The sequence below is a fragment of the Arvicanthis niloticus genome, chromosome 1 (genome assembly GCF_011762505.2).
Source record: "Arvicanthis niloticus isolate mArvNil1 chromosome 1, mArvNil1.pat.X, whole genome shotgun sequence".
NCBI classification, from domain to species: Eukaryota; Metazoa; Chordata; class Mammalia; order Rodentia; family Muridae; genus Arvicanthis; species Arvicanthis niloticus.
Window position 1 is genome coordinate 124,340,692 of NC_047658.1, and position 26,939 is coordinate 124,367,630.

Genomic DNA, 26,939 nt, shown 5'->3' on the forward strand with positions numbered 1-26,939 from the left:
GAGTCACCCCTTTTGAATGCCTGACCTGGTACCAAAGATAGCCACCATGTTACCTGTCCTCACACCTTGTACATACAGACATTCTCAGAACACCCACTTCTATTTTCACTACCTGACAATGACTGCTAAAGTTTGGCCATCACATCTCTAATTTTTGTTTTCAACCACTTTCATACATACTCTTCTGGCAGCTACTAATGGGCTTGGAAGCTGAAGGGCTGGAAACATACAATCCAGTTTTTCCTTGTTGTTTTTAAAGGTCTGAGAGCTCAAAGGTTCTGATCAAAACAACCATGGCTACTGTTTACTAGATGCTTGGTGTCTTACACTCTCTGCTTAGTCATTTCATGTATTCTGTCTAATTCTCAAAGCTGCAAACAGTGGCATTATAAGTACTTCTTATCGTCTTCTTATAAAAGAAAAACTGAAGTCTCAGGAAGACCAAGAAACCTGCTCAGTGTCACATTATAGTAAATGGTAGGAACCAGAGTTGAAATCAGATTTTTTTGTTCTAGAGCCCATGGCCACTATGAAATACATCTTTACTGGAGTGGGGGTGGGGTGAATGGAAGAGAGTGTACAGATAGGTATTTAACAGTTGTTAGATAGATGCATGCATTGTTCATATGCAACTAGATGAATATCACTGATTGGGTATTTATACATCATTCCATGTGATACAAATGATTGATATTTACTGGTGATGTCTCAAGTAGTTTCATAATACAAGGTTAAGAAAGAAGAAATGCATCAAGCTTACTAGAAAATGAACCTGGAGAATTTTGGTCATTCTCATTAAAACATAGTCATGTTTCACTAAGCACCTGTTGTTTGTGTTAAGGACTAAGTCTAAACCATGGATAATTCAGAAATACTATGTGTAAGTTTTAGTCTGCACTCTGGTTATGTTGCTGGGAGGTTGTTTGGTTTTGCTTTTTTGAGATAGGATTTTGAGCTGGTCTTTGGCTACTTTGGGCGTTCTCTCTTCCACCCTTCTCTAACCTTTTCTTCCACCCTTTCAACCCCTTAACACTAAATAAGAGGGAGAGAAAAGAAGGAAAGAAAAGAAAGGAAAGTGATCCCTGAATAAAATCAAGGGCCAGAAAGCCAGTGCTGTTAGTGTTGTCATCATTAAGCTACTTCCTGCTGTTTGGGGCATCCATTTCCTTGGGGCAAGTTTGATCTTTGCCATCAGGATATCTCAGGTCGTCTTGTTGTTTCTTCTGTGCACATGACTACCTAACAAATCACAACCAACCAACAACCTACCCCCTCCCTTTCTCTCACCTTCCCACCCCTCCCCCTGAGCCTTAGCATTTATATATTCTCTGAAAAGTCCCCAGAATTCCAAATATCACACAGTCACAGAAACTGTCTGCAGCTGGCAAAATCATACCTCTTCTAGAGCACAAGAAAGATCACTGCTGTGAACAATCTGAAGCAGCCCCATGAGAATGCCTGGGACTAAAACGAAAAAATATTTTTTATAATATTTCTGTGTTTTTTAAAGAACTCAAAACTCCAAAATTGATACTACAAGGTTTCTCTGTGTAGCCCTGGCTGTTTCAGAACTCATTCTGTAGACCCGGCTGGCCTTGAACAAAGAGATCTGCCTTATTCTGCCTTCTGAGGGCTGGGATTGAAGATCTGTGCTACCATGACCTGGTTTAATCTACACTCTCAACCCCTTCCCCATACTTTATCTTCCCTTCCAACCGGGCACTTTACAGGAGCTGACTAAAGACTTCATAAGCCTCTTCATAATACACAGTGATGGGACAAGGGCAAGTAGCAATGGGAGAAATGAAGAAGGAGGAATTTCTGAAAATGGGTAAACACTTTAGATAGGTTTTTAAATGGTCTTAATTTGGTGTGTTCTTAAGTTTTACAGAATAAGCTGACTAAAAGCACTATAAAATTCTGAGGATTTTTGCAGATTATTTTACTGACATTTTCATTATTGATAAAAACCCTGAAGGCTCTGAATATCTTTAGAAAAAGAACACAATAAACAGATGGCTGTAGGCTTTCTTTTTTTTTCCCCCCGGAGTTCACCACCTGCTTTAATATACTGAGACATCAGGTCAAATGAGTCCACTCTCGACAGTACCAAAAGTTCCCTGACAATAGCCATCGGACACAAATCTCAAACACATTGAAAGTATAGGGGAAAAATCCTCACACTGCAACCTTAGGCTAAACACTACTTACAGTATCTGGGTTTGCTTTTATCTTACTTTACAGAGTCCCCTCTAGGGAGGTCAGACAACTTTGAAAGTTTCTTTGTTGTCCAGAGTCATAGTACATGAGCAAACTTACTCTTTGGCACACATCAGCACTGGATTTTGTTTTGATTGTGACCCTGAACCAATATATCATATATTATTGATTTTAAAATGCAAAAGGAATTTTAGAAATTGAACAGTCTATCAGTTGGCTTAGAGCAAAAATTTTGAATAGAGGTTCCTTTCTAAGAAGTCACTGAGTAATTTTTTGAGACTCTTGTGCAAACATCCAGCGGTACGTGCAGCTCCCTCTGTTGCTCATTAGAGCATTCTGATATTGCTCATTGTGGAGCTTGAAGTAATAAGTTAAGCCTCACTCTCCTCAAGCATGGTAGATATATTTAATGCTTAAATTCATTTCTAATATTTGAGTATCTTTGATTCCATCATACTGAAGACTAGCTATCTGCTGTCACTTAACTGCCTCTTAAATAGTTGCAGTTCCTCACCGACTCCTCCACAGACTCTACTCAGAAAGATGATGTTCTTAGCTAAAATCTTTAGTTTTGTCACTGCACAGTGGGGATGAACAGCTTGCAGGAAAAATTCAGCCTACTGTCTATTTTTGTAAAGTTTCATTGGAGTTCATCTGTACACATTCATATGTGTGTGTCTGTAGTTGCTTTAGCACCTAATTGGCTAAGTCAGATCATTAAAACAGTGATCATATGGATCTCAAAGCCTGAAGTGCTCACACATCCATACATTGTTTAAAGTTCTTCCTATAGAACAATGAATGTTGATAGACAACTTGCACACTGCTTCTGTGACTTGGATAGAATTCTGTGAAGATTGGTGTTCTGAATTAACACGGAAGTAAAGTTTAGACCATTGAAAAAATAGTTGGCTTTTGTTCCTTCAGCTTTGTCCAGAAACATTGCATGGCACCCTGAGGCCTGATGAGGAGTGAGTCACAGAGCTCTGGATTGAATGCCCAGCCTCCACCCCCAGCAGAGCCTGTACTAGCAGCACAGAGTGTCTAGTACTAAAGATGATGTAAATGGCCAGAAATGTTCTGTAGTTTCTTTGGCCTCTGAAAATGAGAGCTGTTTATTTTTGCCTCATCTTTATGTCTAGTGCTTGGCTGAATGTGGCTAAAAAGACTCTATTGGGTTAACATTCAGTAGGAAAGATAGGATTTTGGAAGAGGCCAGATAAAGCATTCCCCCAACTAGTGACAGCCCTGCCCCCAGCCATAAATGAGCAATCCAGGAGCCTTGCTTTCTTCAAGGAATCCTTTGAGCCTCCTTCCTTTTTGGCTCACTGCCTATTTAGCAGCCTGACTGCTGACCCTGATACTCTTGGTCATTATTACTGTATCTTTTCCATTTAAAACAGTAAATTGAAAGGCTAGTAGGATTGTTTGATGGTTAACAGCATTTATAGCTTTTTCTGAGGACCCAGGTTAGGTTTCCCATATGGTGGCTCACAAGTATGTAACTCCAGATCCTGGGGTTCCAGTGCCCTTCTGACTTCCACAGACATGGTGTACATGCCTATGTGCAAGCAACACTTCTATACATAAAATGAATAAATCAGTATGTTGAATGTTGTCTTGTGGTATGTTAAGTTAAATTAGAATGGCTATCAGTCTCCAGACATGATCATCATGTTTGAATGTCCGGGCCTGGTGCTGCTACAGAATAAACCTCTAAGTTAAAGTAATATGGCCTTAGGAAATTGACTTGTGTTCAGAGATAACTCTGAGCTGTGGTCAGTGGGACTTGTCATAGGTTCACACCACCAGTGGTTATGTGCAGCACAACTGTGCTCATTGCAACAGTGCCACCTCCTTCAGGAAGGGATTTGGGTTTTTTATTGTTTGGTTTATTCCCACTGTTGAAGAAGTTATTCTCTAGTTTGCCATGGACTTTCATTAAGAGGTATTAGTTGAGAAACTAAGAAAATTCTGTGCCATTTCTGGTTTCTTCACTCATATTTCTTCTCTTTTCTACTTCTAGCATCCCGCATCCTTTTGTGCACATAATTCTCTAGTGACTGCAGTTCATAATCATCTATCCTTTCTTATTGCATTCTTAGTTAGCAGCTTACAATTTGGTACTTAATTGTTTCTTAATTGATTCATCTGTACTATCTTTGCTTCCCAGGTAGTCTGACATCCCTAAGGCAAAGAAATATATTTTAATGTATTTTCATATCAGTTCCTTGTGCCAGCCCCCATCAAAAACATACTGAATTAGAATTTAACATAATAGAGTCTCATTAAACAGGTATATGTTAGCTGAATTAAGCAGTGTCATTGCACAGCAAGGCAGATAAGCAGCATTTTGATATTTCCTGATGTTTCAGATTGTATCGGAATTAATCAACACCCTTGAAAGCTGTCTTACAAGAAAATAAATTAGAAAAACTCAGTAGGGGAACCAAGGGGCCTATTTTGCCTTCCTCTGTTTCTTTCTTTGGATTTTGTTGTTTCCTTTTGTTTCGTATTTAAGAGACAGTCTATTTGTGTTGCACAGGTCCTCAGGCTCCCTGCCACCAACAATCCTGCTCAGTCCCCCCACCCCCAGTAGTAAGGGCTATAGGCATGCACTATTGCACCTGGCTGTGTGTATATCTAATACAAGCTTTATTTGTTTATTTGTGCAATATAGTTTTGAATCTGTTGCTGTCGGCCTTGTCCTGGCTGTGACACTAGAGTCTGCCTGGCACACACAGAATTGCTTGATCATATTGGTCTCTTTTTGATAATCATTTTGAACAGTAGTCTGTATATAAAATTAAGATGCTGAATTTCTTTCCTAAATGCAGTGATAAGTTCTTTTCAGGATACTCAGGATTAAGGGGGGAGATCTCCTTTGTGAATTATTGTAGTTCTTTGGTCAAAGAAAGTCGGGCTATTTTATCCCTTCAGTTTCTCTTTACTACAGAAGATTACTCTTCCTTGAGTTAAGTTCTCAAGAACATGGGTCATAACACTACTCTGTGGTCTTTGCTTTGCACTTGGGATTTCCTATAAAAAGCAAATAACCTTATGAACAAAACTATCTGCAATAAATGCCACCGGTCACTGAACACTAGTCATGAGGAATGCTTATTTTCCTTTTACCCAGTGAGCTCCTTGGAGACGGAAGTGCTTGTGTAAATGAGTAACCACATGCAGCTAATAAGCTGAACCAGATTCCTGGCCAATCAGATCAGAAGAAGGAGAGCTCCACACCCCTACACCCTCACACAATCCAGGCCTTCAAACCTTGCTTTGAACCTTATCTCAGGGTACTAGTTTTCAGAACTGTCACTAAGCCATTTTTTAAAGGTCTCTCTAACAATGTTTCAGGTTTGTTTTGTTTGTTTGTTTGTTTGTTTTAACTATTTTTCTCTGGAATTTTGTGTTTATCAGCTCTGAATAGAGCTGTGTCTGTGCTTCTTCCTCGCCTTTGCTGCTTTCTGACAGTCAAATAGGATCTCATGGCATGATTTAGCTTTCTACTCCCAAGGGACTAGTCCTCTCACAATGAGGTCTTGTTAATTTTTTTTTTTAAATGAAGGCGACCTAGTTTTTGTAACCTTCTTTTTAATAATTAAAAATATGAAACCTACCCAGCATCATTTTTCTGTGCCACAGTTTCAACTTCATATTGAACTTGAACTGCAAATCTGTTACATGGCAGCCTTGCCATGGAGATACTTAATAGGGGTTCAAATCACGCTGCTTTATCTTGTTGTGTTTAACTGGGTTTACACCACACGCTAGAAACTTCTTTTCATACTTACTACCCACAGGTCATTTTTTCTTATTGATGTAATTGCCATTAACTGTGTGCCTCTAACTTTTTTTTAAATTAATACCTACTATCTTAATATATTTCACTCATATATTACCAAATCTTATTCTGGGTTGCTTTTATTTAAAGCAGGGAGGGGCACTTGAGATGTTCAAAGCTACCCATCTGGTCACAGTGGCTCAAATTTGCTATGGACAGACTATCATTAAAATTAAAGATCAGTTTGAATCCTATTCCAAGCCCCCCCCCCAAAAAAAGTCAAATTTAATTTTATTTGCTTTTATTATTTTAGCGAAGCCTCGGCTTTATTCTTTTACTTTTAATAATTCAAACCATGGTTATATCTCCTTTTTCCAAACTTAAAACTTATTGTTTGCAGCCAGAGATGATCCTGAAGTTAATTGTGAAAAGAATGGAATGCTGGCTAAGCAAGCTATTAGGCATGCTTGCCTTCATCCGTTCATGTACTCAGACATGCTACAGGAAGGTGTTTGTGGATTATGGCTTGGAATTTTGTGATGACTGAATCCAAATAAAAATCTTGGGCAGACTTCTTGCATAGCCCATGAATTTTATCCAAGAACTTTCATATCCGTATCTTCTATCACAATGCTACACACTGATGTGCCGTTAAACTCCAGGTGTTCTGCTGTGGTAGAGGAACTGTTGCATTACTAAAGATCTCTCCTTGCCCCACCCCCTTTACTGAAACCAACAAAAACCTATATAATTTAGCTCCATTAAGGAGAGTCTCTCAGAAATGTCTGTTGATAGCTTCAGCCTCCTCAGTTTTCACTGGACTAGATAGAATGCCAAAGCCTGGAAGCTGCACACTGATGAATGTGCTTGTGCCAATTATGTCATCCTGTGGCCAGGACTTAAGTGCAGGAAGCATATCTGTAAATGAAATTAAGCCAGGACTACCCTTCCTTCCTCTGTTGTATTGAAATTTGTCAGTCGTTTAAATTGAGAATTTAGTTTTTACATAATGCAGGCGAGCTATATCCCAGAAATATAATCACATAAAGATGGGTAGCTAACAACCCCATGGCTCCTATGCTTGTTCATAAGGAATATTACTTACCTAACCATTGCAGCATTTCCCATGAAATAGTTTTAATTTAAACAACACATTGAGCATCTGTTTTGTGGCTCTCTACCAAGTGTTGGTAATACAGCCACAGAAAACTAGTCATGGACCCTGACCACTGAATTCGAAAGCATGTGGAAGAAGGCTAAATATTTTTAATTCACAAGTATCAAATTATTCAGTATCTCAATATAGCAATAAGTCATTAAAGGCCTATAAGATAGGAGTAAAGAGAGCTTAAACATGCAAACCTACTTTTTCAAAAGCACTCTTAGGTGTGGCTTATCTCTCAGATAATTAAGTTCCCTGTATACCATGTCTTCTTTCTATCCCTGACATCCTGACATCAAGGAAAGATCTTCTGCCAGCTACCTTTTACACATGCATTGCCTTGGCAATGTTCCTGTGCCATTACCATAGCAACACTCAGAATGACCTCAGCAGCCACTCAGAATCAGTCTTACAAAACAAATTATGTCTATAATTAACTCTCTGAATTTACTCAGTAATATAAATTTGTTCAGGTCCTGGTGTTTCTTTTTAAAAGGTTAAATGAATGGAATAATACAACAGGAACCCACCCGCCTCCCATTTTCTATCCGTTTTGCTGAGAATATGAAGTATATCAATGGAAAATACAGAGATTAGAGATTACTTTATTCCATCATCTCAAAATGTGGCAGGCATAAACGAGGAGGATACACTTACTGCACAAGAACCCCTAGGGCTACCAAGTAACTCCCCCCAGCCCAACCAAGATGAGGTGCAAAAATGCTGCTGGTTATCCATCTGAGGCCTGCTTGTCTAGCCGTGCTAGAACAGGTGAGCTGGCGCATGCAAGCACAAGCTGCCCATGGTGGCCTTTTCTGGACAGTGAGAGATGGCAGTTCTCAGTTGACTTTTCTGCATCACAAATTGTGTCTTCAGTATTGTACCTTCTGAGCCATTCAGTAGAAAATTAATTATATAGACAGACTGTGCATCTTTTGTTTGTTTGGTGAGTTTGTTTGGTTTTTTTTTTTTTTTTTTTTTTTTGTGCTGCTTTTGTTTGGAGGGGTCATTGAGGATGGTTTGCTTTGGATGAAGGCATTATATGCTGCAACTAGTAAAGACAGATACTATTCAGCCTTTTCCTTTTGCTAAACTACAGTAGTTCAGCTTTCTATCCCAAATGAAGTGAGCCTTTCCCTTCACCATCCAACAGAAGCAAAACCAGACTATCTAGTAAGATTATCCTTACTCAGAACTTAATCAGAAATATATGGAACATTTTTAGTCTATTTATTTTATGTGTATGAGTGTTTTATCTGCATATATGCCTGTGCACCACATACATGCCTAGTACTGACAAAAACAAAAGAACATCAAGGTCCTCTCGAACTGGAGTTAGAGATACATGTGAGCTGCTATGTGGGTGCTGAGAATTGAACCCAGTCCTCAGCTTAATCAATGAGTCATATCTGTAGTCTGTATGGAACATTTTAAAAGATTATTTCCCTGTCAAGATGGTGGCAATACTGAGATAGAACAAAACTCAACAAGCAGCAAATGTTGAGTGTAAGTAGTTGTTACTGAACATGAGCTGTACGAGGGATGAAGAGGAGAGAGTATGGTAGCCTGTCTACACAGAACTATGAACTGACAGTGTCGGAGGGTGGCTGCTGAGCCTTTGCAAGTGGCTTTCCAGTTGCAGATATGTACCCCAACTCCATGTTTCATACATAGTTTTAGGGAATTCAGTGCACTTTTCCTGTTTGGAGAGATGCTGTCATCATAGTTGGATAGATAAATTCCTATTTCGTGTATTGATCTCATCTCTGGCAAACATACATTTGTGCTTGAAAATGGTGCTAGCAGCATTGGGTACTCTTGGTTTATCTTTTAAGAAACAAAACCACAATTTCCCTTCATTTCTAGACTGTCACAGCACTGTGTACATGGAATTAACAGCCCTCTTTTGTGACTGTGTGTGTGTGTGTGTGTGTGTGTGTGTGTGTGTACGCGTGTGTGTGCACACGAGTGGTCATAACTAGAGTAGAAGCATATTTCTCAGTTTCATTTTCATCTTACCACTGTAAATGTAGACTTTTTAAATTTCTCTGAAATTTCTGAGTTTTTATATATAAATGATGGTCACATACATTTTAGAATATATGCTTAAATTTTTCAAATCAAGGATCTGATAAATTAGAAAATTGTATTTGTCCAAAGTAGCTTATTGATTTTTGTATCTGATATGGGCCACTTTATTTGTAGATGAGACATAGTTAATTCCCAGAATGTTAATCCATCAAGTGGCTCCAGGTCTATGCCAGGATTGACTAAAATACAGCTTTACATTTGTATTCTCCCAGCACACCCCTCTGGTCTGAGCCAGTTTTATAATAATTGAAGGTGAGAAGTGAGTTCCTCCTAGTCAGCAGAGAGCTAATTGCTGGTTACAAAAGTCTTGATGTATCTGGAGTAAGGTCCTGGAGTATGAACTAGCTGCTCTGCTGTAGGAATTCTAGGCTGCTTTTGCCTTGAAGGACTGATAGGCTTCCAGTGAGGCAGTGGTTTTACTTCTTCATTAATGTTGGACTTACTGCTGTGAGTTCATGAATCACACAGGCATGACACACTCTTTCCTTGTAACATTCCGTTTCACATTTGAGTCTCACAAATCAAGAAACTCAGTGCTCAAACTGAGTCTCTGTTAGGAATCAGGCAGCTGAGGAGTTTTGTAATTACTGAGTTGTAACTACCATGAACACCAAACATTCAGATTCTTCGTATCTTGTTTGTAGTCATTACTAGCTAAAGGTTTGATTCCTTGCAGTTCTGTTAATGGCTCTACCCTTTTTCTGCCTCTTCCTACAGGTTAGTCTCTTTGTGCATTTACTTTGTAGCCATGCAGTTTGAAGCCATCCTTGTGTTCCCTCATTTCCAGTGCCAAGGAGAGTATAGTTTTTCTTTGAAATCATCGCAGTGCTTCTCAGAATAATCATTTCTACCTGGCTGTCATCAGTTCTGTCAAACTGTACCGTTGGTGACATATGTCCTACACTTCAGGATCATGGAAAGTGAATGGAACAGGTTTTGTAAATGACAGAATCATACTGATGGTGAACTGGAATTGCCAGGGGTCAGGATTGGCAGTGAGAACACAAGTCAGTCTTTGTGCAAAGTAGAAAGTTCTGTGCCCTGATTATGGTGGTGATTACACACATATCTATATGTGGCAAAACTTCATAGACTGTGTACCACAAATTCACACTCACTAATATGTGTGATATATGTATGAATATACATAACTAAGGTCTGTGGTTGTATGGATAATGAGTATTATGATTTTGGTTTTGTTAATATAATATAGATATATAAGATGCTATCATTAAGGGGGAGCCAATTGAAGGATTTATACAAGAAATTTTTTGTGAGAAATTCAAGTTTCTTGTAAGTCTAAAATGATATCAACAAAAATTACGATCTTTGATTCTCCACACCCTATGGAAATGTGTAAGTATCATTGCCAAATACATTAAAAGGTAGGGTAGGTGGCTCTAAAGAAGAACATCTGATCTTAGACATTATTGTTATTATAACTTAAAATCTCATGGCTTTTCATGAATAACAAATGACTTGGGCTTTGGACATAATTAAAGACTTGGTATGATGCTGTCTGTCTTCTCTCAGGGGAATGAGGAAACTTCATTCCAGGAAAAGACTGATGTTCTGCAAACAACAGAGAAGATAAATCCTGACCTTACACTCAGCTTTATTATATGGTTGTTTATGCAAATTTACTTTGTATAACTAGTTTAAAACTTTAACTCTTGATTCACCAGGCAAGCCTGCTAAACAAATAGATGTTAAGAGACTCATTGCAGTTTTTTATCAGCTCTTCCTTATTTTGCATGAGTTCAGCTGCTGAGGAAATGGTAATTCGGTAAGTAGGCGACTGGGTGGAGAGCCTTCCTCTGAGCAGTGGAAGTTTGGCCTTGCCTGTTTTCCTAGCCTGTCACCTTAGGACTTTTTTTTTTCCGTGACTAACTTTTGCCCTTTCCATGGAATTGGAGCGATAGTAACTGACATTCTCGTGTCTTTCTCTTCTAGCTATCTGAATGACTTGGACCGTGTAGCCGACCCTTCCTATCTGCCTACACAACAAGATGTGCTTAGAGTTCGAGTCCCCACCACAGGGATCATCGAATACCCTTTTGACTTACAAAGTGTCATTTTCAGGTAGTAACTGAGTTCATTAACACCTACATACAGGCTTTAAACCTAGCAGCTTTGTATGTCTTAGGTACACAACTGAAATAATCTAAGGATGATGGAGGAAGCAAAAAAAAAAAGATATTCTGGAACTTTCATTTCCATTTAAATTCACAATTAGTTGCTGGTAGTAGAACACATTTACTCAAACTGTATATTAGACAGGAACCACCATGCATGCCTGCCATTGAAAACTTTTATATAGATATTTTCTCCATGTTGTCTGGTACCAATGCAGAATTTCTCAGTAGCAATAAAAGGTGTGCTGATTTTTTTTTTATATACAAAAAATGCTTAAGAATTTTTAAAATTCTTGGTTTAAAAGTAGGGTAATTAACTTAATATAAATTGATATGGCAGAATAGAATGGAAATGTATTATTCCCCTGTTCACTGCTGCTGTTTGTGTTGATACTTCAACTGAAACACTTTTTAAGAGAAAAACAACAGTACATTTTCACTTTGCTATTTCAGAGTCACTTAATTATACTTTTAGTTGGAGTACAAACCACTTGGAGCTTTGAGGAAAGGAACCACAAATGTATGTCTTTGACTTGAATGTTGAATTGCCTCTCAAGAGCCTACTCACTGAGTGTCAGCCTGTGCATGAGGCTCTGAGGCACCTTTTGTGTGGCTCCCCTGCCTCATGACTCTGCCATGGGGCTCAGTTTGACATATGCTATGCTGTTTCTTGCCAAAACCCCTTTTTTCTTTTTTTTTTTTTTAAATGCCATCCATTCTTTGCACCTGTGCTGTAATCTTCCTACCACATACTGCTCAAAAGCACATGGCTGTGAAGTAGGTAATTTAGAAATACCCATGAGCCTCTGCTTTAAAATCTATAATGGGTATATTAAGATGACCACCAAGGTTCCTGAGGCCAGCATTCTGTATTACATATTTTGAGTTTATAACATCTGGATGTCCAGATTTACTTCCTTTTACAACCATATTACAGAAATTTTTCAAAAATTCGTATAGTTCTTACAGATTCTCACATCTTGGTTGATTTGCAATTTCAAAAACTGGTTAGTATTTCATTTTACTCTTGACACATTTTGTGGTTGTTCAACACACTAGTGTTGAAGGATACTTTTTGCCACTACAATGAAAGTAATGATATTATTGTCTAGTTTTTTGGTCATCCTCAGTTACATAGCACTGGGTCCCTGAAGCAGACTTCCTTGTAAATGAGTAGCCCATTTCCACTCAGTGGCGCGGGGCGGATCCAGCTTCTTCATATCTTTAGCACCTAAAAGCTCCATCCACCTTTGATGCCCAGCACTCACAGACTTGTGGACCCACTGGTTTCCCTTTGGATCTCACTACTGTACCTTTGCTGCCTTTTAGAAATAGTGGTGAGAATGATCCTTGATTTCTGGTCTGAAGACATGGCTTAGTCAGTAAAGTGCTTACCTTGTGGAACCCATGATCTACATAAAAATCTAGGTGTGGTGGCCTGTCCCCATCACCAAGGTCTGGAGAGGAGAAGGCACAAGAACAGAGAGGTCCCTGCAGCTCTTTGGGTATCTAGGGTAGCTGATTGATGAACTCCAGGTTCAGTGAGAGACCCTAATCTCGAAACAGAGTAAAGAGGACAAGAGGAGGACTCCTGATGGTCATTCTTTGTCCTCCACACAAACATGCACAATTGTACTGCACACACCCATATGTGTGCTTCATGCACCTATGAATGCACACACAGAAAGTGCAAAACGGAAAGGCAGAAGCTCTTTGAGCTCTTCCTATAGACTTAATGTGGAGACTCAGGAAAACACCAAGACCAGACAGTGGATTCGTAAAGAGCACCGCTCTTTCACTTACATACTAATTTTCTCATTTTATGAGACTTTTTCCCTCGGAATGTTGGATGCATTTGTCAAGATTTGGGTTCAGCAATTTTGAGAAGCTGATTTGGTGTCAGGCACTGCTAGATATGTGCACACACGTCTCCACTTTATTCTTGGTGTCAGTGCTGGTATCTGAGAATAACCAAATACAGTGGGGATGCATTAAAAGCAGACCAGAGAAATGGTTCAGATGAGGCCCCTGTGTGGCACTGTATAACATTTTGATGTCATATACTACACTTAATTTCCATCAAGGTGACAAGTTGGTATTGAGCACAAGGTTGATTGTTTCATTGATGCCTGATACTGTTGGACATGTCAAATTATTGCCAGTATTATAAAAAGAAAAAGCCCCAAATTCTTATCCTATAGGCAGAAGCATAGGCGGGTTCGCATTTACATTTAGTACCCTACTTGTAATGAAATGTATGGCATCTAGTATCCTTTAAATGTATCCATGATCACGCCTGGCTTCTTTCAGTAGCACGTGAGGGTCTTCACTCTGACATATAGAAAAGGAAAGGGAAGTTTATTATTTGTTATTTGGACTTAACATAAAAAACATACTGTTTGCCTTTGCCGTGCATAATTTAATAAAATATTATTACATAGTTACAATTTCCATACATACCGAATTAACATTCCAGTAACCGCAGCAATTTCTGTGTCTACCATGCCTTATTTCTGTCAGGTAACAGATAATTAATATATAGTACATATTAATTTATTTAGATGCCACTGTCTTTAAAGTAGTGAGTTTTCCCTAGTCTGTAAGTAGTATGTATATTGATATTCTTTATTTTTCTTTGTTATTAATATTAATATTGTTAACCTTTCAGAATGGTCGATGTAGGGGGCCAAAGGTCAGAGAGAAGAAAATGGATACACTGCTTTGAAAATGTCACCTCGATCATGTTTCTAGTAGCGCTTAGCGAATATGATCAAGTTCTTGTGGAGTCAGACAATGAGGTAAGTACTCTTTGGATAGATGGTGATTGATCATTTTATTACTGAATAGAAATACATGACAAGATGTGGGGTATGGGAAAACAAGGGAAGTGAAGCCATTGCTTTCTTTACCATTATCTCAGGATTTTTTTTCAATTTTTGTCTTTAGTTCTTATTATATTAATGTATTTACTTGGTGTGTATACATACATACAGCAGTGCACACGTGGACAACATGGGCCAGCCTGTGGGAGAGGGTTGTAAGGATAGAACTCAGATTCTCAGGCTTGGCTCCAAGCACTTCTACCCACTGAGCTAGCTTACCAATGTGCATGATTTGAAATAATCATAAATAACCCTTTAAAACTGACCCACAGTACTCTCAGAATGATGGGCTTTTCCAAAGTCAGTCATTCGAGTATGTCTGTGTGCTTGGGTCTAATCAGAGCCTGTTTGATACTTTCACACTATACAGACGTTCTGAAAATGAAAATATAGAAATCTCTAGGCTCATCACAAGATTGTTTCATAGCTTCCCTTGCAGGATAGAACTGGGAGTTTTGTGTGAGTCACCCTGTTTTGTTTTACTTTCCTTTTGTTTAAAACAAAGTTTGCATGATGGGTGGGTATGCAGAATGTTCGCTTGGCAGATGTGAATAACTTTGTAGCTGGCTTCAAAATCAGTTCCTCGTGGAACCTTGTAGTGTCTTGGTGATTCATCCTGTCTGCTGCTAGTATGTAGTTTAGCTGTTGTGTAAGGTCGTCTACTGACTAAGCAGGGAGTGATTTGGGAACTGTACTTAATACCTTTGTCTGGAGACCTGGTTCTGTATCAAATCTTCTCTGCTTCAGGGAAAGTTAACAGTTATTTGAGGGTAATAGAGGTTTATGAATCAGAGTTTACTCTGGAAGATAATAAGAGGGATAGGAAACAACCTTTTAGCTAAAGTTCAAAGTATGTGCCTGTGAATGGAGGTGTGATTAATAATCATGTCAGACAGCAGCACTCTCCACAAACAGGGAGTAACTGGGACCCACTAGGACCCAGGAATTCACTCCTGGCCCAGAGCACTGGTTCCTTCCTATCTGTGCTTGAGCACTGAGCAGATCTTGGGCCACAGCTCTAACCCCAATAGTAATACCCACCACAAAACAGTTCTGAAACAACCAAGATAATAGGAAAAGACAGGCTCCAGTCAGAGACAGGGCCGGTAGCACTAAGGAGATCCAGATGGCAAAAGGCAAACTCAAGAACATAAACATCAGCAACCCAGGGTACTTGGCATCATTAGAACCTAGGTCTCCCACACAAGAAAGTCCTGAATTCCCCATAGTACTAGGAAAGCAAGATTCAGATTTAAAATCCCTTCTAATGATGATGATAGAGGACTTTAAGAAAGACATAAATAACACTCTCAAAGAATTTGAGGAGAACACAGGTAAACAGGTAGAAGCCCTTAAAGAGGAAACACAAAAATCCCTTAAAGAATTACAAGAACACAACCAAACAGGTGAAGGAATTGAACAAAACCATCCAGGACATAAAAATGAAAGTAGAAACAATAAAGAAATCACAAAGGGAGACTACCCTGGAGATAGAAAACCTAGGAAAGAAATCAGGAGTCATAGACAAAAGCATCTCCAATAGAATACAAGAGATAGAAGAGAGAATCTCAGGTGCAGAAGATACCATAGAAAATATTGACACAACTGTCAAAGAAAACACAAAATGCAAAAAGTTCTTAACACAAAACATCCAGGAAATCCAGGACACAATGAGAAGACCAAACTTAAGGATCATAGGTATAGAAGAGAGTGAGGATTCCCAACTTAAAGGGCCAATAAATATCTTCAACAAAATTATGGAAGAAAACTTCCCTAATCTAAAGAACAAGATGCTCATAAACATACAAGAAGCTTACAGAACACCAAGTAGACTAGACCAGAAAAGAAATACCTCCCATCACAAAATAATCAAAACACTAAGTGCACAAAACAAAGAAAGAATATTAAATGCAGTAAGGGAAAAAGGCCAAGTAACATATAAAGGCAGACCTCCCAGAATTACACCAGACTTCTCACCAGATACTATAAAAGCTAGAAGATGCTGGACAGATGTCATACAGACCCTAAGAGAACACAAATGCCAGCCCAGGCTACTATACCCAGCAAAACTCTCAATTACCATAGATGGAGAAACCAAGATATTACATGACAAAATCAAATTTATACAGTATCTTTCCACAAGCCTAGCACTACAAAGGATAATAGCAGGAAAGCTCCAATACAAGGAGGGAAATTATACCCTAGAAAGAACAAGAAAGTAATTCTCTTCCAACAAATCCCAAAAAAGATAGCCACACAAAGATAATTTCACCTCTAATAACAAAAATAACAGGAAGCAACAATCTCTGTTCCTTAATATCTCTTAACATCAATGGATTCAATTCCCCAATTAAAAGACATAGGCCAATTGACTGGATACATAAACAGGACCCAGCATTTTGCTGCATACAGGAAACCTGCCTCAGTGACAAAGACAGACTATAATTTTTCAAGCAAATGGTCCTAAGAAACAAGCTGGAGTAGCCATTATAACATCTCCAGCCCAAGAACACAAAGGGAGGGACTCATGGCTCCACCTGCATAGATAGTTGAGGGTGGCCTTGCCTGGCATCAGTGGAAGTGGACAGCCTTGGTGCCTAAAAGTTTGGATTCCCTAGTGTTGGGGAATTCGAGAGCAAGGAGGTGGGAGTAAGAGGATGGTGGGAGCATACCTTCATAGTAATAGGAGGAGGGGACATGGGGAAAGGGGTTTTGGCGGGGAATGGGAGAGGAGATTACATTGAAAGGTAAATAAATAAAATGTCCAATTAAAAAAACAGGTAATGGGTCTGGCAATTGTAGTTGAGCAGTCGGGACTTTTTGTCAACAATTTATTATGGGAATTTCATATAATCCTCAAGGACAAGGTATTATGGAAGAAGCCCATGGAACTTTAAAATGATTGGTGAGACATGCTATTGCTGAGACAAAGAATGATGCCGACCTGTGAGCTTGCTGAATGCCCTGACAAGGGTGACTGGGGAGCTGTATTGGACATATGTTCCTGACCCACCTTTGCTTGACTATATCCCAGATGGGACAAGCTGCCTTGCCTCAAGTTTTTAGACCTTGTGGGATAGAGAATTGAAAAGAGAAACTATGTCTCATGTATTCTTCTTAAAGATGACCAGCTATTAGGACTCAATCATGTACTGGTCTAGAAATAATCCAATATGGGAAATAACAGTCTACTTATGGAAGACTGGATTTGGACTTTGTCAGGAACATATTTGGAAGCTAGCTGTAGCTATGATGTTAGGATAGCAAGAGATAATGTTGGGACAGGATCTGGATTTCAAACAAGGGTTAGTGCTTGTTTTAAGGCTCTTTTATTGTCAAGCTAAAATTGGTTTTGTCTCTTCTATAGCATTTATTGTAAGTTGCATTGTCTGTATAATTTCCAATTGTATTAGTGTGTTGAAACCTGGCATGTCTGTTACAGGGGTCTATCAACCACCTTTTGTCTCACTGCTCTGAGCATTAGAAAATCTTGATCTCTGAAAAAAGGTTGAACGTTCTAGAAAAAGTGAGTTAGTCTTTAAGCAGAAGCAAGAGGGTAGCAGGCTTAATTATTTCTGGCATAACAGCTTTAATTCCATTAATTGCTACCACCACTGCTTCTGCAATAACATTGACAAAAGGAGTTAAGACAACTATTTTTGTTAACCATCTAGCAAAAAAATGTTACTAATGTATTGAGTATACACAAGGATTTATATAGGTATCTGGGACAACAAATGATGCTCTATAATCCATTCAATTTATCTGAAGGAGGTTCAGGGTTCAAGAGTTAGGAGCCATCCCAAGTGTCATGACAAATATTATTGGAGTAGTGTTACTTCACTACTAGTTGAAATTCACAATGATTGTCTTTATAATTAGAAAAAAGTTTAAAGACACCTGTAGGATATTTGGCATAATCCTCATACCTCTCTGGGTGTGTTAACTTTGCATAATGAGATTATGAATTTAAAGAATGCTGCTCTGTTGACCTTTGATGCTGCAGATAATGCCGATAAAATTATCCATGGCCTGAGCTCAGTATTTCCATTTTGGACACACCTCAGGATTGGCATCTATAACTTGATCAGGCTAGCCCTTCTTGTCCTGGGAATACTTTTATTCCTGCCCATTGTGTTAAAGCTTATCTTTAACAACATAAACATGTTGGTAGCCAAAGTACATGGCTTAAACCTGAAAATGGACCCCCCAGACAAAGTTATTAAATTAACAGTCTGCCAAGCCAAGAACAGGTAAGATTCTGCACAGAGACTTATCAACCTATAACAGAAGTGCATTGCTTATGGTAATGCATATTCCATGATGGTTAAGGAAGACATTCTTGTCAGAATGACCTAAGACAGGATCAATCCTGTTAACGAAATAAAAAAAAAAAGGGGGGGGGGAGGTAGAGAGCCTTCGGGGCTGCTTGGCAAGAAGCTGAAATTGGCCAAGGACAAGGAAAGGTGCTGCTTGACAGGAATATGACTTTGGCCAACCACAAGGAAGTAGGCTTCAAGCAGGAATCTGACATTAGACTAGAACAAAGAAGTAATTTCAGGTAGGAGTTTAAATCGTAGGCTACAACAAAGAGAAGTAATTTCAGGCAGGAATCTAAATATTAGGCCAGAACAAAGAAGTAATTTCAGACAGGATTCTAAATTTTAGACTAGAACAAGAAAGTAGGCTTCAGACATGAAAATGACCTTGGGCTAGAACAGGGAAGTAGGCTCAGATACTTCAGTCATCCTGATAAGCCCTTAGAAACAATGATCACGGGAGTGTTCATTCACGTAACTGGGTTTAATGCCTTGCTTTTTCTTTGACTATTTGTATTTATTGTATTGCTCTGTCCTCAATTTTTGCATCTATTGTATTGCTAGACCCTCAGCCTAGAACTGACCTTAAACATGTATGTAATCAAAATGGTATAAAAGCATAAAGGGAGAAGGGTTATAGGATAGGGGTTCTAGGGAGAGGAATTGGAGAAAGAAGATGACATCTGTACTGTAAATAAATAAAATATAAAAATATATATATAAATAAAAATATAAAAAAATCATGTCAGAGCTTGCAAGTAGATAGACTAATGACTATTAAGGAAAGGTGCAAACAAAGGGAAGGAACTGAGAAATGTCAGCAATTGGTTGATTAAGATCTGCCATGTCAGAATTTACTGTCCACACACCTTTCTTTAAGGTATGTAAGAATTCCTGCCTTCTTTGTCTTTTTAAGGTAGTGGTTTTTTTCTCCCTTGCTGTTCTTACTAATCTCATTATATTAGACCCAGTATGTAGACGTTTGCATCAACCAATGAGCTGAGGCCTATTAATCAGCCATTGGTCCCTAAGCTGAAATGTAAAGTGCCTACAAGCATAGTAAAATACATAACTATCAAAATGGGAGCTGGGCAGTTACCTTTGGAATTTTTACTGCTATATCTCTCTGCTTCTCCTTTTAAAATCTATACTTGTACCTATGTGTTGTTTGGTAATTCTTGGCCAACTGTATTTTTACTGTATTGTACACTCTAGACATTGTAAAGAGATGATTGTTTCACTACTGTGATGTGGGTGCCAGGATAACAAAACAGACACAAAGCTGGAAAAATTCACTTCAAGAAGCTTAAAATGTATACCTGCACTTTTCTCAGAATAAGGCATGAGACCAAAGACATTAAGACTTACTGTGTAGATCTTCATTTCTTATATTCAGTTTGATACCCACTAAAATAAAGTTTACATGTATCATCTATCCACACAGAAGATGAAGAAACACATATAATTTCATTCTCATCCTTTCATACTAGCAAGGGTAAGATCAATGTCTACCACTATACATTTTATACTTGGTAAATATGCTGTATCTACAAAGAACTACATGTTGTGATTTAATGGCAAGCAATTTGCCACTTTAAAATTAGCAAAGTATCAAAGAAGTCATTTCTCTAAATACCTTGTCATCTAGGTCTAGCACAACAGTCAGGTTCTTTGTTTATGTGATCACTATAGATTTCACCTGATCTTACAGTCGAAGTCTTTTGGTTGGTTGGTTGGTTGGTTGGTATAAAAGTATATTAGTTCAGTGACATTTTTTTTTATCATTTTCAAATTTCTATCAGTAAATTGTCATTCAGTATGTAGGTAGGTATTTTTTGTACAGGCATGGCCCAGTTTCTTTGGTTCATAAGATAATATACTGTGTTACATATTAAAATGATAAAGCTGTGTCCTTGTTTGCTTTCTATTGCTGTGACAAACACCATGACCACCAGCACCTTGAGGAGGAAAGGGTTTATTTTATGTTACAGTTATAGTTGATCATGAAAGGAAGTCGGAGCAGGAACTTGGAGGCAAGAGCCGAATCAAGAGACCATGGAGATGTGCTGCTTACTGACTTGTTCTCCATGGCTTGCTCAGTGTGTTTGCTTATGCTATGGAGGACCACCCGTCCAGGGGTAGTGTCACCCAAAATGGGGCTGGGACATTTTTACACATCAATCATTAATCAAGAAAATGCCAATGTAATGAAGGCATTTTCTCAGTTGAAATTTCCTTCTCTCAGATGACCAGAGCTTGTACATGTGCACATTGTCAGTTTCTCCATTAGATCTCTTAGTTCTGTGAGGTAAGTCATACCCACTTTGGAGCCTTTTCCCAGCCTTCATCAAACCTGATGGTAACACTGGAGCTGATCCTTAAAGTGTAACAGGAAAGTACTACTCATAGCCAGCACCCCCGAGTAGGCCACACTCTCAGAAGCACATGTTCATATTAAGTGATCTTTTTTTTATTTTCAGTTGTAGTAAAACATGCAAATGTCATTACCTCTAACTTTTTAAACTACTAAATTAATTCTAAATTAATACTAAAGTAATTCAGAACTACAGAATTCTGGTTTCTGAAACTTCCTGGTTTGGATGGTACAAAACAAGAATAAATTCCTGATACTTTGTTCTTGGTCTAAAAGTGTACTGCTCACAACTTTAAGTCAAAGCAGACTTGACTGCCCCTACCTTGGTATATATCCTTGAGAGAAACCTAGGAGTGAATGCTGATAGCCTTTCTAGCCTGCAGAACTGGAGAATGCATTGTAGACCACAAACAATGTAGCTAAGACATACTAGAGGTTGGGATGCTGATTTGTTTGGTAAAGTACATGAAGACATCCGTTCAGTCTCCAGAACCCACATAAAGCTGGGCATGGTGGCACATGCTTGTAATCCCAACTCTGAGACGGTAAAGCCCAGATCACTGGGCTTTCTAGCCAGCTAGGCCAAGACTGGTTGGTAAGCTCCAGGCCTGTGAGAAAATCTAGCTCCCCTCTCCACCCACTCCCCTCCAAAAGGTAAATGGGAAATGCACAAGTACACATAGATACAGGGGTACCCAGGGAGAATGTTGATTATTTCCTTTTACTTGTATTTTAGTTATTTGTAAATGTTGCGTATTAATCTCTGCAGTTTTGCACAGATCTACTTTGTCTGTGCAGAGTCTCAGCCTTCCTATTGTTTGGGGAATGAATGTCTTTCTCCTTTGTCTCCAAATAAGGAAATAAGCATGAACCAGTGGGCCAGACAAACCAAGGTTGTAGTGCTTTCTGACTTCTCTTCCTCTCGTATTTCCCTGTGTTAACATACCAGCATGCAGCCAACTATTCTGCTGTAATCCTTTCATGGACACATTATTTCAGAGCCTCTGAAAGCCCAGAACAAGAGAATAGCCAGCACGTATCACTGTGTGTTCAAACTAAGCTTTCAGTCTTTTAACTGTATTTAAACTAGCTCTCTGGTCTGTGACTGAACATGGCGCCTTCTCCATGATTCTAGTTAATGTGCACATCTACCTGATTAGTTCTTTTGACTTGGTCATGATGAGTTATAGTTTTTTTCTGTTTTGGGTGTGTTTTGTTTTGCTTTGCTGTTAATATCAAGGTACTCGCCCCACACCTAAACCAGGCTTTCCTGATACCAAGATGGATTTCCCAGGATTGATTCTCATAGATATCTGTCCTTCAAGCTAAGTCTGGAGTTGTCAGTTGATACATTAAAAGACGAGTAGGCATTTTTAATACAATTGCATTTATACCTCTTTAAAACCTGCCAAGCTGTTTCCTGTGCATTATGACAAGGATTGTATATAGCTCTGGCCAAGACATCTTTTCTGGGTTTACAACCCAAAGAAATAGCAGATCTGTCACTGTTAAAAGGATGGAGACAGAGTAAGAATTCTCCTTTCATGGTGTTGAAATACCTCCCCTGGACCTCTGAGTCCTTATCACATTTATAGACAGTACTAGACAAATACAGGGCAGTTCCCCAGCAGCTCAGAATGTCTCTGTGTTAATTGGATCTAGTCTAGGATATGCTTTTGGTTAGATATACTTAAATTCTCTCTCTCTCTCTCTCTCTCTCTCTCTCTCTCTCTCTCTCTCTCTCTCTCTCTTTGTGTGTGTGTGTGCGTGCGTGTGCGTGCGTGCGCGTGCGTGCGTGCGTGCGTGCGTGCGTGTGTGTGTGTGTGTGTGTGTGTGTGTGTGTGTGTGTGTGATAGATTGAAACCAATGTCTAAACATAATTTTTTCCCCTGCTTTGAAGATTCTGAGTAGGATTTTGGGAATTTTCTTGGCTGAGTTTTGATCACACACTGAATAGTTGTCAACCTTTTATTGATTCTTAATCAGATCGTATGCTTGGTTCACTTAGCTTGGGTCATGATGTGATGAGCAAGGACTTCACTTCTGGTGTCAGACCCTCCTCTCTTCTTTTTCAGCAGTGTATCTCTTTTTTATTTTCTTTCTCCACCCTTGAGCTTCTCAGCTCTTCCGTTTCCTCATTGTTTTCCTTCTCAAACTCTTCTCCTTGCTCCTCCTTAGTAGGCAGAACCCAGAGCCTTGTGCAAACTAGCCTTCTACCAGTGAGCAGCATCCCAGCCATGAGAAAGATGTTTCTGATCACCATATATGACCTTGAGCCAGAGGCCTATAGTTATGCTAGTAAGAGTGTTAACCATAAACCCACCTATCATTTCTCCACTATTTTTTTCTTATTTAATTGTAAAATATACAATTATGATTGTATGATCCTCCTGCCTCTGACTCATGAGTGCTTGAGGTCCAGATGCATACCACCAAGCCTAGTTAAGAATAACTTTTTTTTTTTTAATAGAGGAAGGGGAAAAAGAACATCCTAATATTTCTTGTGGGGCTGGAGATGTACCCAGTGGTTGAACATTGGTCTGTGATTAAGGCATAGCCATGGCTTTAAGCTCTACCACCAGGAGAAGACTGAACGTACGATTGTATGCCAATATTACTGTTAATGACACTGAAAAATTCTGGTATTTTTCTGTGTTTAGATATACAAATAGTTGCCACAGTGTTACAGCTGCCCATGGTCTACAGTCACATGCTGAGTTTATAGTCTCAAAGCTCTGCTGCACCCCATAGTATGGGTATGTGATGGACAACACCACCTACATTCATGCTATTGTTCATACAACACAGAAATTACCTAGCAAAATAATTCCCAGACTGCGTTTCCTTCATTAAATAACACACAACTATTTCTCGTTGTCCACATGAAAGACTAGAGCCAGTTGAAGTTGGCTTTTCGGGTTTAAGTTATGATGGTTTATTTCTCAAGGACACTTGACATTTTATAGTGATTTTTTCCCTGTCACCTCTTGAGTGGGGAGATTTGCCAGCCTGATTACAGGTGCTTATTATATAGAATTAATACACATGATCTGTAGTATAGATGTGACTGAAGATTAAATTGAAATTATTAGCAGGGATTATTCTGAGTTGCTGGAGTTTGGTTGTGTGTGTATGTGTGTGTGTATAAATTTTATATTTTATTTATTTACATTATAATTTCCCTGACTTTTTATGTAGATGCTGGGCATGTGTGCCTGGGTGTACCTGTCATGTCAGTGTTGTGGGGCAGAGACAAAAAGCTCTGCAGAGTTCTCTCAGATTAATCTAAACAGTGAACTTCTAGTTCAGTGAGAGACACTGTCTTGGGGCAATAGGGAGAAAATGATGGAGACCCCCAACATCCTGCTCGAACTTTTACCTGGCCACTGGGCTCTTACACCTGTACAATCACATGTATGCAGCACACACATACATACGCACAGTAGTAAGACAGTAAGTTATTTCCTGGGATATTGCACACTTAGGATGTTGTACTTCTGAACTGTCCCTGACTAAGGAACAGGGAAGTAGAAAGAGTCCAACTGTCCTGGTTGAGTCAAAGCCCCAATCACAGGCTGAGTGATCTTGAACAGTTACTGTCTGTGTTAATTATGTAAATGCTTAAGATATTGTGTAGTTTTACTGTTGCTGGGAAAGAATGCATTCAGAAACAACTGAAGGACAGAGGTTTTCCTGGGCTCATGGTTTCAGACGGCAGAAGACATGATGGGGTTCATGGTGGGGAGAACACATGGCAGATTCCCCATGGCACTAGACAAGAGAAGGTCTTCACTACCCAGACCCCACTTTTTTTTTTGGTTTTTTTGGTTTTGTTTTGTTTTGTTGTTGCTTGTTTTTTTGAGACAGGGTTTCTCTGTATAGCATGGGCTGTCCTGGAACTCATTCTGTAGACCAGGCTAGCCTCAAACTCAGAAATCTGCCTGCCTCTGCCTCTCAAGTGCTGGGATCAAAGGCGTGGGCCACCACTGCCAGGCAAGACCCCACTTCTTAAGGGGCCCACTCTCTTCAAAATAGGACCACAAGCTGACAACTGGGAAATCAAAACATGAGGCTGTGGGAGACATCGCAGATTCCAACTGTAACAGTGATGTTATTTGTCCTTTTGTTGTGGGGAATATTAAAATAGGTAATATAGAAACTACCTAGAACATATAAATATCAAATAAATGATAGCTCACATCATCAATAATTTTAATGATGAAATTGATGAAACTTCCATGTGTAAATGTCACCTGTTAATTTAGTCTTAAGAGTTTTCTCATTCTAATAGATTTATTCATTTAATAAGATTCAAGTATGAGAAAAACACTGTGTGAAGGCTGAAAACATGAAAGCTTTTGTCTTAGAAAATTCCTTTCAAGCTAACAGAAGGTAGAAATATACACCAAAATGGAAAATACTAAAAACAACACAGCTTTTAAAATGCAATTACTCAATAATAAAATGTTTGCTACTTCTTTTTTAATTTAAATTTTTGTGAACTTATTTCTCTTCATGCATATGAGCATTTGGCCTGCATATACGTCTGCGTACCGTGTGCATGCATTGCTTATGGAGACCAGAAGAGGGCATCTGATCTCTGGAATTAGAGTTACAGATGACTGAGCTGCCAAGTAGGTTTCAAGAGTTGGACCCAGGGTCTTCTGGAAGAACAGCCATATCTCCAGCTCAGTTTTTCATATTTTGGTTTTGGGAATTTTATACATAAGTGCTGTATTGACATCATCATTACATCATCTGTACCTCTCCTTCTCTCCCCTCCAACTCCTCCTATGTCGTTACACGCGTGTGTGAGCGCGCGCGCACACACACACACACTCCCTCTCAAATTCATGATTCCTTTTATTATTGTTTCATATATGTATATATGAATAGAGCCTCCTGAGTCCATGCTACATGGACTTTAGTGCTGAGCACTTTAGATTAGATAAATCAGAGTGGTTCATCTCTGGAAAAGACTGAATTTTCTCCTCACAGTAGCCATAATTGCCTTTAGCTTCCCATCTAGGGTTGGGCCTTGTGAGATTTCTCCCCTCTGTGTTGGCTTGTAAATTTGAGATTTCATGGGTGCAGATTCCCTGTTATATCTAGAAGACATTACCTCACGGAAGACATCCTGGGCCTTTAGCTGTTAAATCCGAAGGCCTTCTGTTTGTTGTTACCTCTCATATGTTCGATTGATCACTATGTTTATGTTGGTCATAACTTTGTAGCCAGAGCTCATAGGAGCCCACATAACCAGCAGGAGCCAGGGGCTCTGCTCTCACCAAACCCTGAACTAGGAGGTGAGTTGGACTCTTGCTTCTTTATTGTCTGATTCCTAAATCATGTCTTCTCAATCTAACAACCCAAGAACAAAGGAAGTGCTCACTCTGTCCTCATGGGGCTTTGGCTTAAGTTACCACAGGGGTGTCTGTGGTTCCCAGTGTGATGATAATAATAAATGGTAGAATGTTTTAGAGGAGAAATCTACTCAGAGGTCATTAGGTTACTGGGGGACTTTGCTTAGAGAAAAATCAGTGTTGGTCTCACAGAGTAAAGTGCTAATGAACAAGACTGACCGACAGATGGACACACTGATCGAGCTGCATCATTTTAGAATTCCAGCCTCCAAACTGGACTGAGAAAAGCTCTCTCATGAAGTATTTAGCTTGTGCTATTTTGTTAGAGCAGAGGAAAACTGGACTAACGTGCACTCCAATTTGAAAATAAAAGTCTAGGAAAGAGGGGTGGATATAGGTGGTATAGGATTATCTTTGTAAAAGTGAACATTGACCCAGGTAGCCAGAAACAAAATGTATTCTTTAGAAACTAAATGATGCAACGGATAGCGAACCTAGAAAAGAACAATAGCCTTTGTCTTAGTCACTGTTCTGTTGCTGCAAAGAGACACCATGACCAAGGCAACTCTTATAAAGGAAAACATTTAACTGGAGGCTTGTCTG

At 39.1% G+C, this 26,939-nt stretch overlaps 1 protein-coding gene across 1 annotated transcript in view; it reads left to right on the forward strand.

The window, feature by feature from the left end:
• LOC117705469 (guanine nucleotide-binding protein G(q) subunit alpha) overlaps window positions 1-26,939 on the forward strand; it is a 251,580-nt gene that overhangs the window by 180,593 nt on the left and 44,048 nt on the right. Inside the window, exons 4-5 of the mRNA XM_034498153.2 lie at window positions 11,217-11,345; window positions 14,067-14,196. Of these exons, the coding sequence (XP_034354044.1) occupies window positions 11,217-11,345; window positions 14,067-14,196 (259 nt within the window). The remainder of the gene's footprint in view (window positions 1-11,216; window positions 11,346-14,066; window positions 14,197-26,939) is intronic.